The following is a 12,586-nucleotide window of genomic DNA, read 5'->3' as shown; positions in this document are numbered from 1 at the left end:
TTTTGTAGGACACTTAAGAATTTGCAAATGTTTGATTTATCCGGCGCTTTGCAGTTTCTCTGGCTGCACACCATTCCTGAACAAACAAACAAACAAAACAAAACAAAACAAACCCATGGGAGGAGTGACCACATCACATCCTCCACTTTTAATTGAAGTGAAAGAAGCCACAATATATATTTTTTTGGGGGGTGGGGTGAACGAATTCCTATGCCCCACAAATAACCCAGAGATGCATTTTAAATAAAAGCACACATTCTACTCATGTAAAAACACGCTGATTCCTGGACCATCCGTGGGCCGGATTTAGAAGATGATTGGGCCAGATCCCGACCCTGGCCCTTTGTTTGCCTACCCATGTCCTGTGGCAATGAGTTACAAGGACTAACCATGCATAGAGAAGGAGTGCAACTTTAAACTTGTTGCATTTCAATGCCTTTGCTCACTAATAGTAGCAGTCACAGAAGAATCTGCTTTGTGCTACATTTCCAGAGAATTATGCTTTCCAAATAAAATTGAACACACACATACGGACACTTCAAAGTTGCTGTTTCTGATGTAGATTAGAATCTGCTATGTTTTATGGAAACACAACGTATGGGATTCAAGAAATACTTTGAAAAATATGCAACATCTGGAAACATGGAGGTCGTTGAATCAACGTGTGCGTCAGTGAAGTTATGTAGAATTCCCTTTGAAGGCAGCAAGGAAGGAACACTGAGTGATCTCTGGCGAGGAGCAATTTAGATAAAGTGTAGATTATTTTGGCAATGAATCATTGGGGGCAGCTGCTACAATAGCACAGTGGGGAAGAGGGTTAGAAGAAGATGACTAAATCAAGTTCACTTGAATTCTCATATTTTAATTTTCAATATTTTTATTTTTTTAAAAAAAACCTTACTGCGTAATCCAAACTCCTGTCAAGCAGAGGAAGGTCACGAACTCACCAGTGGTTCCCAGGCTGGCTCAGCCCTTGCCCTCTCCCCAGATGCTCCATTTCCAGGCTTTATCCAGAGTACACCAGCAGTACCTCTGCCTGTGGCAGAGCAGGGATCATCATTCCATAGGCAGGGAGCTGTTCTGAGCTGGGTGAAGGGATAACTTCACCCTACCCAACACACATGACGTCGACTGTGGGTTTGGATTGCACCCTTAAGTGCTGGCGTTGCGTTGCCCCCTATCCAACAACCAAGTCGCATATAGCACTGCCCTCATGCTTTAGGAATAGCAAATGCATACATTTTGGAAGTCAAAACCTGGGCCTGTCAACGCTATGATAACAGCCTTTACCAAAGGTGTCATGGACTTTGAAGACACTCAACCTCAGGACGCAAGGGAGAAACATGCTAGGAGGAAGGCACGCTTGGCAAATCCACACTGTGATCAGCTCCCGCTCGTAAACCAATGTCCCCACTGTGGAAGGACGTGTGGATCCAGAATTGGCCTCCACAGTCACTTACGGACTCATTGTTAAACCTGTGTTTATGGAAGACAATCTTACTCGGCTACGAGTGATCGCCAAAGAAAGAGAAGAAAGAAGACATAGCTCTGCCCTGAATCTCATTATATGTGCTTAAGGACCCAGAACACAAGTGGTTAGCTGTTAATTTCCTATCCATACTACTTTCTTCTTCTTCTTCTTCTTCTTCTTCTTCTTCTTCTTCTTCTTCTTCTTCTTCTTCTCAACCTGATTTGTGGTGTGCCTGTAAGAAATTAAGTCATCCAAGCAGATGAATCCCATACATGTTATGTCAGATGTGGTGTTCAAAGAAGATTACTCCCAGCTAAGGGTGCAGAGAATTGCAATCTAGGGCTGTGTGTGCATTGCTACTTACTCTATATCCAGTGTACTCACTCTGCTAGTTGAAGTCATATACACATGATGGTAACCACAAACCATATCATTCCTTCACTTACTGGAGATCTACTGCTTTTGATGTGCCCCCCCCAACCCGCTTCAATCCAACTAGAAAACTTAAGCCACATTCACATCGAACTTAAGACATATGTGCACATTTGAGAGTTCGGGGCATGTGTGTCTGAATAGGCTGCGCACATTGGGTGATGATGATATCCCCACTTCCTCTTATGATGTGTACAGCACCATGCAAATATGACTTGAAACGCAGAAGGCGAAAACAGATTTGCTGCATTTTAAGCCACTAATGTGGACATAACCTTAGTGGACATTTCCAGTTGTTAACTCAACATTAGAGCCCATCAAGTAACTTTCAATATTCATAACCATAAAAACAGACCCCAAAAAAGGGAAAAGATGCACACAGGGCCAAAATATGCCCTTTGCACTGGTTACTGACCAGTAAACATAAGCCAAGGTTGCTATGCAGTCGGTTGTTCCAAGGTTGAATCATTCCACCCAAATAGATGCTCCCCGCCCCCGCAAGCTATTGGATTCCTGCCTTGCGTTTCTCAACGCCCTTTCCACATGGAGGATGGAATTAGACAGCCTTCCAGTTCAGCAGCTGCGTTAATAAAGAGCATTTCCTCTTATTGTTCTCAACTGCTTTAAAGGGTAGACTTGCTTGCCACAAGCAGAAGCCAACAATAATGTGATCCACTTCACAATGGTTCCAACTTAGCTTGCAATATAAACGGAAATGGTGATGGTGGCATCTCATGTCAACAACACTGGAAGAAGAAAATTCTGAATACTATAGTAATTTCTAGGGGCAATGGACCTCCACTGTCAGAGACAGTCTACCTTTGAATAGCAGCTGCTGGGAATCACAACTGGGGGAGAGTGCTGTTGCATCTGACTGGTCACTGTGGGAACAGGATGCTGAACTAAATGGTCTTTTAGCCTGATGCTATCAGAGCTTAGGCAGAAAAGATTTATTCAGACACAGCTGAGTGAGGAGCCCGGTGAAAGCTTGACCACTCAAGTGGATCAGGCCACAAAGTTGTGTATACATAGTAAACACACCACACATATAACCAGGGAAGCATTTGGTAAAGAGGGGCGCCAAGAGATGTAGGAAGCCAGAGGACATGACAGACAGCTTCAAGAAATTCAGCTCTTCCACCAACCTTCAACTAGTCTCTCAAGGTCAAATAATCAGTTAGCAGAGAGAAGATGGATGAAAGGGATAAAAAAAAGAGCAAGGGGGAGGGGGTTAATGAAGTGGGAAACTAAGTCCCTCTTTAATTTGCTTCCAAGTTTATGCCTGGAGCACTCTCGTTGCAATAACGGATTGTACTAAGCAATTACTTAAGCCTACATTGGCCTGATCAACTGATACAAGGACTCCCTTGCAATGCAGAAACTTTGCAGCAATAACAACAATAATCATAAAAGAGGTGGGGAAAGCAGCCAAGTGAGAAAGCAGGCAGATATGTGCCTTGGAGAGTTAAAAATTGGAGACAGTGGAGAGGGAGGGAAGGAAGGTTGAGGTGTGCAGATCAACAGGGGCACAGGCAAGGGGAGATATGGCAATAGGGCAGGAGTGAGTAACATTCCCTTGTGGGGATCTGGGGTCCGCCTGCCAACAGTGGGCAGGACCCAGTAGCCGAAATGAGAAGCAGCCGTGGATCCAACGCCTATCTTTGTACAGAAGGGTACTTTCTGCCCATGCAAAACACAAGAGGGTTCTACACACACACACACACACACACACACACAGACAGACACACACAGACAGACACCTCTACTCAGCAAGGAGGAGATGTCCAGGGCACATTCCAGCCAGGCAAAAAGCAGGGCTTACTTCAGATGATGCCACAGTAACTTGGCTGTTGTATAGAGATCTCTACATGGAAGATTTAAAGCACATGGCATCTCCCCAAGAATCTTGGGAGCTGTAGTCTGCTCTTTACAAGATCTACAATTCCTATAGCCCCCTTCACAAACTACAGTTCCCAGGATCCTTTGGGAGATTGCCATGTGCTTTGAAAAATTGGTGTGGAGATCTCCATATAACAGGTAGGACACTGGCCTGATCTAAAAGGCTCTTCTTATGATTTTACAGGCTTTTTTACATGGAAACCATCTATTTCTGACACAGAAAAAACATGATATTCCAATCAGTTGTATACAACAGAATTAAAATCAAGAATGCAAAAGGCTAGCAACTGCTAAGGACCTGTTCAGTATAGGTGCTGTATTAGAACAGGGTGTAGAGATGGCAGCCCATTATCTGCAACCAGGACTTTTGCCTCTCCAGAAACATCTGCAGTTCCTAGAGGCCTCTGCAGCCTCTGGCACTGTTATCGCACAACATACCAAATCTTGGCTTAGTAGGACTATGAATGCACAGAATCATAGAGTTGGAAGTGACTCTGTGGCTCATCTAGTCCAACTTCCTGAAATGCAGGCATATGCAACTGTCCCATACAGGGTTCAAACTTCTGGGCTCTTAATGTTTATTCACTGTACCAGTGGCCTGGTTCACACAGCATGCTAAGCTAAACCTTGGTTTTGTGATATTGCACAAACAGGTGGGCTCCTGTTTGGGCTCCAGAGCCGATTTGCTCCTCCCAGATCCTTTTTGCTGCCACTTTGGCTTAGCATGCCACTGGAACGGAGACTCAAGGCTGTGTGAAGGCAAACCATGGCTTTGCTTAGTGTGGAACACTAGATTGTAGCAAAGCGGATGTGACTTCCCCTCCAGGAGTCTGCACATTTGCATGGTCCTGCTAAGCTAAAGTGTGGCTTAGTATGTTGTGTGAATCAGCTCAGGGAAAGCTTAATCAAGTTGCGACACAAGCAAGCTTGTGGACTTGACTGTTGTCCCCACACATTGCTTGTTGTCTGATTTCAGATTTTCACATCTCTTCCTTCAGGTCTTGGGAGGTAACTGATTCAAAGAATTGGTTCCCTTTGCTGCTGGAATGCTGTTTTATGATGCTTATCTGCTTTATGGTTTACATTAAAAGAGGCCAGTGGAGGTTAGTTCCTTTTTAAATTGCATTTTATCCTACCCTTCTGAAGACCTCAGAGGAGCATGCTCAGAGGACCTGTTGATGGCATTTTACTGTGGAGAGTGTATTAACTTATGGTCTGTGTGTGTGGTTTGGGAGCTGAACGGTCAGCGAAAAAACAATGCTGTCCAGGGTTGTAAAGACTGCGGAGAGAATAATTGGGTGCACTCTTCCCACCTTGGATCAAATCTATGCTTCCAGGTGCCATAAGAAAGCTGCAGAGATAGCGCAGGATAGTGTGCACCCCGGAAATGATCTCTTTCAGCTTCTGCCTTCTGGAAGAAGGTACAGGGTTATAAAGACTAGGACTAGCCGCCTGAGAAACAGTTTCTACCCAAATGCGATTTTGGTTTTAAACACAGTATAAGGAGTCTCTATGGGAGTATATTGTATTTAAAAATGGGGTATCAGAGTTTTTAGGGGCTAACCAAGTTGGGATAGCTGGGATAGCAGGCTTGCTGGGTTTTGAATTTTTATGTAGATTTGTCAGTTTTGTTGTTCTGTATGGGACAATGACAATAAAGATTATCATATTGTTCCACTCTTCTACCTCCCTTCATGTTATTCTCACAAACCCTGCAAAGGAGGTCAGTCAGAATACGGGCAAATGGCCATCCAATAGTTTTAACAGATCTGAATGCAGATCTGAATTCAGGTCTAATTCCACTATATGTGGCTCTTGTATGCAGCCACTAGTTCAACAAAGCAACACCACAGGTTAAGAATTTCATAGATCAAAATTCCAATACTGTAGATACCTATTTCCAAATGGATGTCAGGGAACATTCCATCTATCACAGAGTGCTTTAATAGATGTTGAGATTGTACCCTGATGGCCAAGCTAAGGTATCTCATTAGAGCAAGAGAACATAATTTCTTTCTCACACGCATTTCCTGACTGAATGTATTTATTCAACATTGTAGAATGCAAGGCTGTTCCTTGTATAATAGTTATGGCTTCATAATTTTTTGAGAATGAAAATGAAATTGTTTAATCAACATATGTGTGACCACTGATTTTGAGCTAAGGAATATAGCCATATATGACCTGTGGCTTAATGGAAGCTCTTTCTTCCCTTTCTCCCTGTTTGGCGTTATTAATTATGCCTGTATTTTTCTTTTTATCTTGGTGAATTTCCTTGTAAAATAAATAAAACTCCAATAAGTAGACATGCTCAAAGCAGGGCTCTGAGGTTTTCCACAAATGCCAATTCAGTGTTAACGTGGATGGAAACTGTTAGCGTAAAAGGATAAAAAGATTAGGCAATGAACGGGGAGGTGAAGTAATTGTATAACAGCCACAGGGCAGTTCTCACCACTCCCAGTTCTGTTTTTCCCTATATGCACTAGGGTGGCTGTTGCCTCTACAGGCACAAATGGCATTCAGTTTCTCAACATTTGTGGCAACTAGGTCAATTCAAAGGAGAGCACCTGCTTATCAAATTCATGAGCCAAGTCAAAATCAAAGGGTAGTGAGAGAGGACTACCTTCACTTCCAAATCACTGTATCAAGCGAAGAAACCAAGTCCAATGGCACTGGCACCTGCTAAATGTAACCCTGACAGGCTACTTAGCCAATTACAAAATGCAGGGGCTTTCTCACAGTTCAGAGAAGAACTTCTCTCAAAGGAGGCCCATGCAGCTGAGAGCCCCTCTGCAAAGTCATCCCTGATGCGCCAAGGAGTTGGATGCTGAATGAGCTGTGTCTTCCATTTCCTGTTACACTGATTTATCAATAACAAAGGGGTAAAAATGAAACAGCCTTTACTACATATATGATGATCTCCTGCTTTCTCTGCTGCTGAGCCAAAAGCACAATGTGGGGCAATTCGTATTTCCTCCAAGATCAGTGCTTGTTTGTTTTTTGCCTAAACTAACCTCTTCCTTGCTTCACCTGACAACAAACAGCAGCTTTTCTTTCTCAATTTAAAGAAGTTTTTGCAGTTTTCATCTACAGTCATACCTCGGGATAAATACGCTTCAGGTTGAACGCTTTCGCTCCGTGGTGACCCGGAAGTAACGGAGCGCGTTACTTCTGGGTTTTGCTGCTCATGCATGCGCAGACTGTCAAAATGTGCGGAAGCAGCGAAACACGACCCGCGCAGACACACTGCCGCGTCTTACGTTCTGCTCGGGATGCGAACGGGGCTCTGGAACGGATCCCGTTCGCATCCCAAGGTACCACTGTACTTCAAAACTGTTTTGGAAACATTGTGGCTCAAGTTGTAAGACGGTTGGATGGGATGTGGAAGGCAAACATCTAGGTTCCCTCTTAAGCTCAGCTGCCAATTCCTTGACTAGATTTCAGTAAATCAACAGATGTACAATAAAGGCCTTTGTCCCACTCATCTAGAGGAGGTGGAGGAGAGAAGACGACTTCTAATGCTCTACTTGGGCTTCTCTTGCACGTGATCTAGATTCATAGCATCACGGAATTGCAGAGTTGATCATCTTCTAGTCCAACCCTGTGCAATGCAAGAATCTGCAGCTGTCCCATTTGTGGATCAAACTTGCAACCTTGGCATTATCAACACCATGCTCCCACCAACTGAGCTATCCAGGCTGAAGAAGCTACAGTTAGTGTGCAAAATGGTGCAGCACGATTGCTGGCAGGAGTGAGACCCTGTTGCAGCTTGGGACTGGTTTACCTACAGGACCACCTTACCCCTTACATGACCACTTGACCACTTCAATCTGCGAAAACGGCAGTGTTACATAGCTGCCACACAATACTCCTTCTGCATTAGTAAGAAATTGATCTTTTAGTATGGAACTCCCTGCCTGTTGCCATCAGGCAGACACTTTCACTTTTTGGCACCTTATAAAAACATTTTTGTTTAGGCAAGCCTACTCAGATATCTAGAATTCTGGCATGTGTTTTAATCTCTGCTTCTCTTATCATTATTTTTATTTTTGTTTTATATGGCTGTTCTTGACTAATCACTTTGTTTTATTCTTTTTGCTGATTCTTTTGTGTGTGTTTTTTACAATCAAACAGAAGTCTTTTATTTGGTTTTTTGTATTGTATGTTATGCTCACTGTATGTTCACATTTAACGAGTGTGGATGTGTGTATTAGGGGGATGGGGGTTTATGTTATGTTGTAAATAAAATTCCAATACAATAAAAAATTACAATCAAACGGTATACTGTATAAATATTATGAAACAAAGAAACAAAGGGTTCAAAAGCAGCTGAGCACGCTGTTTCAATACTTATAATATCCTCTGTCTGACCCTGCAGGGTGTTATAACTCATGCTAGTCAGCCAATGCATAACTAATACATACACTGAGATGTGTGGCAGACTTTCCCTGGCAAGTGTAGGAGTGATCCAGGGAGAGAAGCCACATGCTGGACAAAAGATTCCTGAACTTCAGGGGGTTGGACTAGATGACCCTTGTGGTCCCTTCCAACTCCACAATACTCTGTTTCTAAAATTCACTGAGAGGCCTAATGGGACACTACTGGTGCCACTGAAATGAAAAGAAAGTCGGAATCTGAAAGGTTTTCAAAGAGGAACCTTTATGATTCCTTCCTCTCCCCTCCACCAAACCCCTCTGGAATTTCTTTCCAAAGGAGGCCTTCCTCACTTCCCACACCTCACAAGTTTGGAAGGGTAACCACCGTTTTCCAGTTGGGTTTTAAACAGCATGTGCTTTGAATATCAGGCCTTGTAGTCATTTTGATACATGTCAAACATGTTCTTCCACCAGACAGTATGATATGTAGAATGTACAAATTCCTCTTTTTCAGCTGGTGCAGGGCTGATGGGACTTGTAGTCCAAAACAGCTGGAGGGTGTCTAGCTGGCAAAAGCCAGTTTAGATTGTTATGCAACTAACTTGATCAGTACAAAACCTATCACATAATTTAACACAGTTTTGTCACCCCATCCTTCAGAGGTGACCAAATTTCTACCATATAACAATGGAGGCATTCTCTCTCCCCCCCCCCCACCACCATTTTTGGGAAGCATTTGCTGCTCAAGAACATTGGGAAACAGAAACTATTCCGGCTCAGTGATTAGCAAGGAATGATGTAAACAGCGGAGGAATAAACTATTTCCAAGGCCACCAAAACAAAACCCAAGAAGGATCCACTTAAGCTGCATGCTTAAAGAGATTTGCAGGCCATGCAAATTAAAAGCACAGATCCATAAGCTCCTTGTAGTCACCATTTCCCCCCACCCCCAGATGGAGAGGGGTCAGTTTGGCTCACAAAACCAAATCCAGACTTCAGCGCTGCACCTGCCACTTAGCAGTACATCTTCTTTGAAGCGAGATGTGCAGATTGGGTTAAATTCAGGGTCACAGACAAAGAGAAAAAGGGATAGGTGTTTATTTTAAGGCTTATCTCGAAGACAAGTTAACCCCGCCACAAAAATGCACCAAATAGTTTCTGCATGAAGTTTGGTCACCTTGTGGAATGTGACCGAGTGAGGTTTTTTTGAATTGCGAGAAAATGCAGCACAGCTGGCACTCAGTCGGCGGCGTGCTGACACTAGAAATACAGGCTTCATCAACCTGAATTTGGAAGGGTGAGGAGGAGTGGGAGATGGTGCAAGGGAATCTGGATCAATAACCACAGCCTTAGTAACAGTTATTGGAAAGGATAGCACTGAAGACTGCGGGGTTCAACAAGGCTAGGCATCTTAATGGCAATCCAGTACGGATGCTGTGGTTACTAGGACACTAATTGAACATGTGGCCATTCGGAAGAGCAATTAAACTATTGGGATTTTTGGCATATCATTTTGCAAGCATCACGTAGTCACAGGCACCATCAATCATGCCTGCAAATACGTAACAGAGTATTCATTATGCAAGCACTGGGTGACTTACATGCATGCATGCATGATTTCAATTTGAGCAGTATATTTGAGTTTCCACCATCAGGCTTTGGTTAATACAGTGGTACCTCGGGTTACATATGCTTCAGGTTACATACGCTTCAGGTTACGCACTCCGCTAACCCAGAAATAGTGTTTCGGGTTAAGAACTTTGCTTCAGGATAAGAACAGAAGTCGGGCTCCGGCAGCATGGCAGCAGCAGGAGGCCCCATTAGCTAAAGTGGTGCTTCAGGTTAAGCAGTTTCAGGTTAAGAACGGACCTCTGGAACGAATTACAGTAAGTACTTAACCCGAGGTACCACTGTACTAAAATCCCATACATGATGCAGTCTGAGGCAAAAACAAAAACAGATATATTGAAATTGAGACCCTTATAAACACTTTCAAGATTTTTTAAATAAAAAAACCCCCCACAGTCATCTTAAACTGCGCCATCTAAAGATTTCAAAATGAAGTAGACCCTCCTCTTATTTTATTTGCCATTGCTTCTTGACAATTTCCCAGAAGCCCATCCTTCAGTCACGACTTCCCCACCAAAAATCCCAAAACTAGCCTGTTAGAACGAGAAGTATATAAAGCAAAGAAAAAACTCCTGGTAACAAATGCCTGTCAAAACAAAAACAAAACTACCAAACTTGTATTGATGTATCCATCTGCCTTCTATTAATATGGGAAATGGAAAGTACTTCCCAAGTCAGAGTGCATGATAGTTGACTAAATATCCACAATACCACAATGAATATACTGACACTGTGATCCTAAGTATATCTCCTTGGAGGCTTGTCCAGCTGCTTTCACTGGAACCAACAAGCAAACAAAGGCGCTGAGAAATGTAGCCTATGTATATCTTATATAAAAACTCTGGGCGCACACCCACATTTGGCTCTAAACTATGATTGAGGAAATTTCAGTCCATTAGAAGTTAATCTATCCCTTTTACTTCCCTTTACTCAGAAACAGTTTCCAAGACAAGTTATCATTTTTTTAATAAGGGTTTATGCAGCAGTTTCTAACACTGAAACAACTTTTTGCATTTCCTGAAACAGCCTACTAAGAAGCTCTTTTAAAATACACCAATTTAGACTGCTATTGCAAAACAAACAAACAAATAAGCGATATCAATTACCGGTATTTGCTACAATCTTTGCGTACTGAGTTTTATTAGTCCCTTAAGTTTGGGATTTCCCATTTGATTACACTACCAGCAGAGAATAATACTGTCTTCCTAACTCCATGCCACCTTCTATGCTAGTGTAAATCACCAAAAAGGTGGCATCCCAAAACAAAGGTGTGAGAATTACCTGCAAACACCTGGATGACCAGAAGGCTGGATTGGCTGCAGTAGGACCTGAGGTCTAGGAATGCGAGTCCTAACAAATCCAGACCTGCCATGCTTTCCAAATTTATCCATATTCCTTTATACAGAGTACAAATTGCTCTTCTCGGCAGAGAGAAACACCAACCACCAGTCCATCTGTGTCTCTCTTCAAATAGTCCCAGAACAGAGTAAGTTCCTGGAACACTTTTGGATTGTTGAGCAGCTGACTGCAGCAAACGCAACAGGGCTGCAGCACCACCCAGTCACGTCTCAGGAATGCTGCTAATTAGACAGCAAATCCTCCTCCTTCTTCTCTCCTCATATACGGCAGGGTGAGAACGGAGAGATAAAAATCTAGCCAACATACCCATGACTTCGGTCCAAGAACAGTCATCAACCACCTCGTGCTTGGAAGGCTCATAAGGAAGGCACAAGCTGGAATTGCAAGGCTTTACCAGTGACAGGCGAAGCCAGCAGAATCCAAACTTTGACTGCTTTTGGGCAATCTCTGGTCGGCTGCGAGGCGGGAACCAAACGGGAAATACCTGTCCATACCAGGTCAATCTACAACCAAGTTTAGCCCCGACAAATGCTATCAGGGTGCAGACAGTTACTTTTGGGAGTCAGACAGCAGGGAGTGAAAAGCTTAAATATTACACTTTAAAGGCTCTGATACGGCTCCAGAAGTCATGCCCACAACTAGAAGATCCAGAAAGACAAGGTTGTTATAAACACACACTCACTACTCAAAAAGACAGCACAGTGCCTTTGTCTGAAGTCTGCTTCTTCAAAAATTGGCTGTGTACACACCATACATTTAAAAGAGATTTCTCTTCTCTCCCTCTACCCTGCAAAAGTAAAAACTGGGAACTGTAGTTTGTGCTGGGAATTGTAGCTCTCGGAGGGGTAAAGTTCCCAGGGTTTTTGGTAGGGATGTACTTTAAATATATGATGTGTAGGAACCCCAGATCTCCTTATGATAAACATATCCCACATGTTTTCAACAAGTCTTTTAAGTGGAGATCATGATCCCAGTCTGCATCTGTCTCAGAACTATTTTTAACTGACTTTATAGATTTATTTTTTAAATGTTTGCATTTTGTTAATAAATGTGATTGTTTTACAAATGAAGCTGTTTTGTTATGACTATTATTATTACTTATTAAATGTGTATACCATCCTTCATTTGAAGATCTCAGGGCAATTCACAGCATAAAATACAGAATAAAACCACAAAGAACATAACCAGAAACAAAACAAAACAAAACCACACACCCTCTTGCAAACACATTTAAAAGGACATAGACTGTTAATCAGCCGAAGGCCTGGTTGAAGAAGAACGTTTTCGCATGGCGCTTACAGATGTATAATGAAGTCGGCATTTGAACACTTCTTTTAATTTATGGTTGTGACCATTTTGTTTCAGAATCATTTTGTTGTAACCTTCCCTGGGACCTTATGGTGAAGGGTGGGTATGAAAT

At 42.8% G+C, this 12,586-nt stretch overlaps 1 protein-coding gene across 2 annotated transcripts in view; it reads right to left on the bottom strand.

Annotated features, from left to right (window-relative positions):
• The window catches only part of ARHGAP40 (Rho GTPase activating protein 40), a 36,941-nt gene extending 25,439 nt beyond the window's left edge, over positions 1 to 11,502 (bottom strand). The window contains exon 1 of one of the 2 annotated variants that reach the window (XM_081916882.1): positions 11,089 to 11,502. In XM_081916882.1, the coding sequence (XP_081773008.1) occupies positions 11,089 to 11,198 (110 nt within the window). In that variant the 5' untranslated portion in view covers positions 11,199 to 11,502. The remainder of the gene's footprint in view (positions 1 to 11,088) is intronic. The other variant, XM_081916881.1, reaches the window with a different exon arrangement.
• Between the last annotated feature and the right edge of the window lie 1,084 nt (positions 11,503 to 12,586).

Source organism: Podarcis melisellensis, assembly GCF_964234715.1.
Source record: "Podarcis melisellensis genome assembly, chromosome: 6".
Lineage (NCBI taxonomy): Eukaryota > Metazoa > Chordata > Lepidosauria > Squamata > Lacertidae > Podarcis > Podarcis melisellensis.
This window is presented reverse-complemented; position numbering and strand designations above follow the sequence as displayed.